The sequence below is a fragment of the Sinocyclocheilus grahami genome, unplaced genomic scaffold, assembly GCF_001515645.1.
Source record: "Sinocyclocheilus grahami isolate Dianchi unplaced genomic scaffold, SAMN03320097.WGS_v1.1 scaffold37.1, whole genome shotgun sequence".
NCBI classification, from domain to species: Eukaryota; Metazoa; Chordata; class Actinopteri; order Cypriniformes; family Cyprinidae; genus Sinocyclocheilus; species Sinocyclocheilus grahami.
The window spans coordinates 494,832-498,139 of record NW_015505216.1 but is presented as its reverse complement, the minus strand read 5'-3'; the positions used below and the strand labels follow the sequence as shown (position 1 = coordinate 498,139).

The window sequence follows — 3,308 nt, the reverse complement described above, 5'->3', positions numbered from 1 at the left end:
AGCACCTGTCACTTACTGATTGTTTGGAATTATAAATATGAGCGTTGTTTGTCAGTTAATATCACATGCACTTTTTTGTTTGTTACTCAATCGAGGCAGTGCGCTGCATGAGACAAAAAAGTAATATAGCCAAAACAACCGCATAGCCGCTCTTTAGTGTAGATGCATGTTGATTTTATCAGACGATGCTGCGATTATAAATAAGAGTGACTCCTGGTTAACATGTGTTAAAAGGGGTCGTGTTTAGTCACTATTTAGTGTGGTATTTTTTGACAATATTCACTCATCATGACAGTAAAATAGGGCATTGTAAGTCAATATACTGCAGTATTTCCTCTCAATCAGTAGAAAATATGGTTAACACCCGGTCATGCATGGAAAAAAAATACCGTCATGTACCGTGAAACCGGTATAATTTTGAAAAATACTGTGATATAAATGTTTGGTCATACTGCCCAGCACTAGTGTGCATGCATACGCACGCATTATGTAAGCCATTAAAGGAATGAAAAAGCATTTACTCACCCTCAAGAATATAAAAGAAGATAACCAAACAGCAGATGAACCCTACTGACTTCCACAGTACAACTGTTTGGTTACACAAATTCTTCAATATATCTTGTTTTGTGATACAGGTTTGGAACAACTTGGGGTGAGTAAATGATGACCGAACTTAAATTTTTTGGGTGAACTATCTTTTATAAAAACAGTCAATTACACAAGCATGTGATGACATCAGTTGACTTCTATATTAACACATGCACCAAATTCCAACAAACCATTAAAACTAAAATGCTAAAATAAGTTAAAGGGGTCATATGGTGATATTTTAAAGATCATTATTTGGTGTATTTGGTGTAACAGAACATGTTGACATGCTTTAATGTTCAAAAAACACATTATTTTTCAAATACTGTACATTATTGTAGGTCCTCTATGCCCCGCCTCTCTCAAACGCTTCGTTTTCTACAAAGACCCTCCTTCCGACAAGCGCAGTCTGCTCTGATTGGCCAGCTGACCCAGTGCATTGTGATTGGCCGAACACCGCAAGCACTCGTCGGAAATGTAACGCCCCTTACCATAATCGCGAGCTTCAGCTTTCAAAGTAAATATCAAGACAGTTAATAATGTCGTTAGTTTCACCATCAGTTCAAGCCCGAAAGTGCAACAGAGTCGTGTGATAGACACAGTGGTGATGCAGTACACAAGCCGCGGTTAAGACAGCTGACGTGCTATGATTTCTGACAGGCAGTTCACTCTCCTGTGATGTGACCCTGTTCCCCTCTCACACACACACACACACACACACGACGCGTTACTCTGCGCTGCGCAAAACTCCGCACTTGAACAGTCAATAGCAAATACTTAAACTAATAACAAAACATACTTACAGTCGCTGATTCAGAAGCGCTAGATTGTTATAGCAAAGTCGGAATTTACCCTTTTTTTTTTTTTTTTTTTGAAATAGACTTGTACTCTTCTAGGTCGTCCATAAAATACGTTGCACAAATTCGAACATCTGGGTTGTTCTGTTCTGTTGTAAATAAATCTTAACCAATGATTCCCAATTGCATCTACTTCCGGAAGGCCAAATAAAGTGATTTCAAAACTAAAATATGACAAAATATTAAACAAATCATTTAACAAAGCTCCAGATGAATTCGTGCTGTCTTACCTTTAGATCATAAATGTCTTGCGTTAAATCCTCCTGTTTGCTGACAGTAGAAAAGGAGCGCAAGGCTCCAGTGAGCCGAGGAGGAGACATGGTCGTCTGTGGACAGCCCTGTTCATGTGAGAACGATGACAAATGTCAATATAGACAGTTCCTTTATGTGTCTTTAATGGAGCAGACAGTATAGATCATATCCATTCATTTTATTTAGGGTGCATAACACCTGACACAAAATCACAAAAGATGGCCGAGAAAATTTTATCAAAAATTGCTCTGTCACAATATGTTGCAAAGTGTATGTTGTATATATACAATATGTATATACCGTTTTATCATTTGAAACTTAACCAACCTTATTCGTGAAATACCCTGCTTCAAAAGTCTGCTTGTGCTATTACAATAAATGGCACTTTATCGAACCCTTTCAGCCTGTGCAAGTATACATAAGACTGTCAGACACTACAAACTGCTTAATACTGATCTAACGTGTTATGATACTGATAAATACCTGATATTTTAATAACTACATCCTTATAAGATGTCTCAGTACGTGTTTCTTTAACTACTTCACGAAACCACACACACACACACACACACACACTCACACTCACACTCACCCTCACCCACACACTCACACTCACCCTCACACACACCCACCCTCACACACACTCACACTCACACACACCCTCACACACTCACACACTCACACACTCACACACACACACACACACACACACACGTTTCAGGGTCTATAAACTAAACGATATAAAGTGTCAGTTTGGCCAAACATGACAAAAACAGAGATAAGCAGCACATGACAACAGAGCTAACGTCTGTTATGCATGTTCACATCAGTGTATTGAAAAGCCTCGGCACACAAACACATTGTTGAGTTCTACAGATATGAATGGTGACTGACCACTGATAAATTAAAGTTGATAGCGGTGAAGAGTTTGAGGTAAAGTGGACTCTCTTAGCTGGACCCGTCAGAACCCCGTCGTCAGCCGGCGTACATTCGGCAAGCTTGTGGTGCGATGCATTATGGGTATTGTAGTTTTGTAAGGTTAACACACGCCCCTTTTCAACGGTTCAGATGTAGTTAGTGGACTACGATATCCAATATTCCGTCAAATGCGGAAACAGCAAGGCAGCAGTAATCAATCCTTGATAAACTGATGCTTATTACGATAAAGTTCTGCCTGACTCAAAATAAAGTTACAGTAATGTACATATATAATTTAAACGCCTGATTGTAATTAATAATCAGGATCTGTATTTTTGATTAATATTATTTTGTTTGTTTTGTTGTTTTGTTTTTTAATTTATATTTATAAAAAAACGTATACTCTTCAATGGACTATTAGTAGCCTGTATGATTTTTGTTGACCAAAATAAATCAATCAATACATACACACTGTCCATACATGCATACATACATACATACATACATAAAACTTAACTAATCATATATTAATCAGGATTATAAACAGGCAAAATAAACCGGCTTACCAAATTTTAAATTATTATTTAGAAATAATGTCAATGCATAACAGTGGTATTGTGCTCACTTGATGTCACAAATCTAACCATTCAAGACCACTAATCTAGGTAGATCAAATGAATAAACCTGCACAGT

At 37.6% G+C, this 3,308-nt stretch overlaps 1 protein-coding gene across 1 annotated transcript in view; it reads right to left on the bottom strand.

Annotated features, from left to right (window-relative positions):
• Positions 1–2,700, bottom strand: part of LOC107581681 (activating signal cointegrator 1 complex subunit 3-like) — a 29,173-nt gene extending 26,473 nt beyond the window's left edge. Inside the window, exons 1-2 of the mRNA XM_016267300.1 lie at positions 2,592–2,700; positions 1,676–1,783 (exon numbers count right to left, since the gene is read on the bottom strand). Of these exons, the coding sequence (XP_016122786.1) occupies positions 1,676–1,765 (90 nt within the window). The 5' untranslated portion in view covers positions 1,766–1,783; positions 2,592–2,700. The remainder of the gene's footprint in view (positions 1–1,675; positions 1,784–2,591) is intronic.
• Between the last annotated feature and the right edge of the window lie 608 nt (positions 2,701–3,308).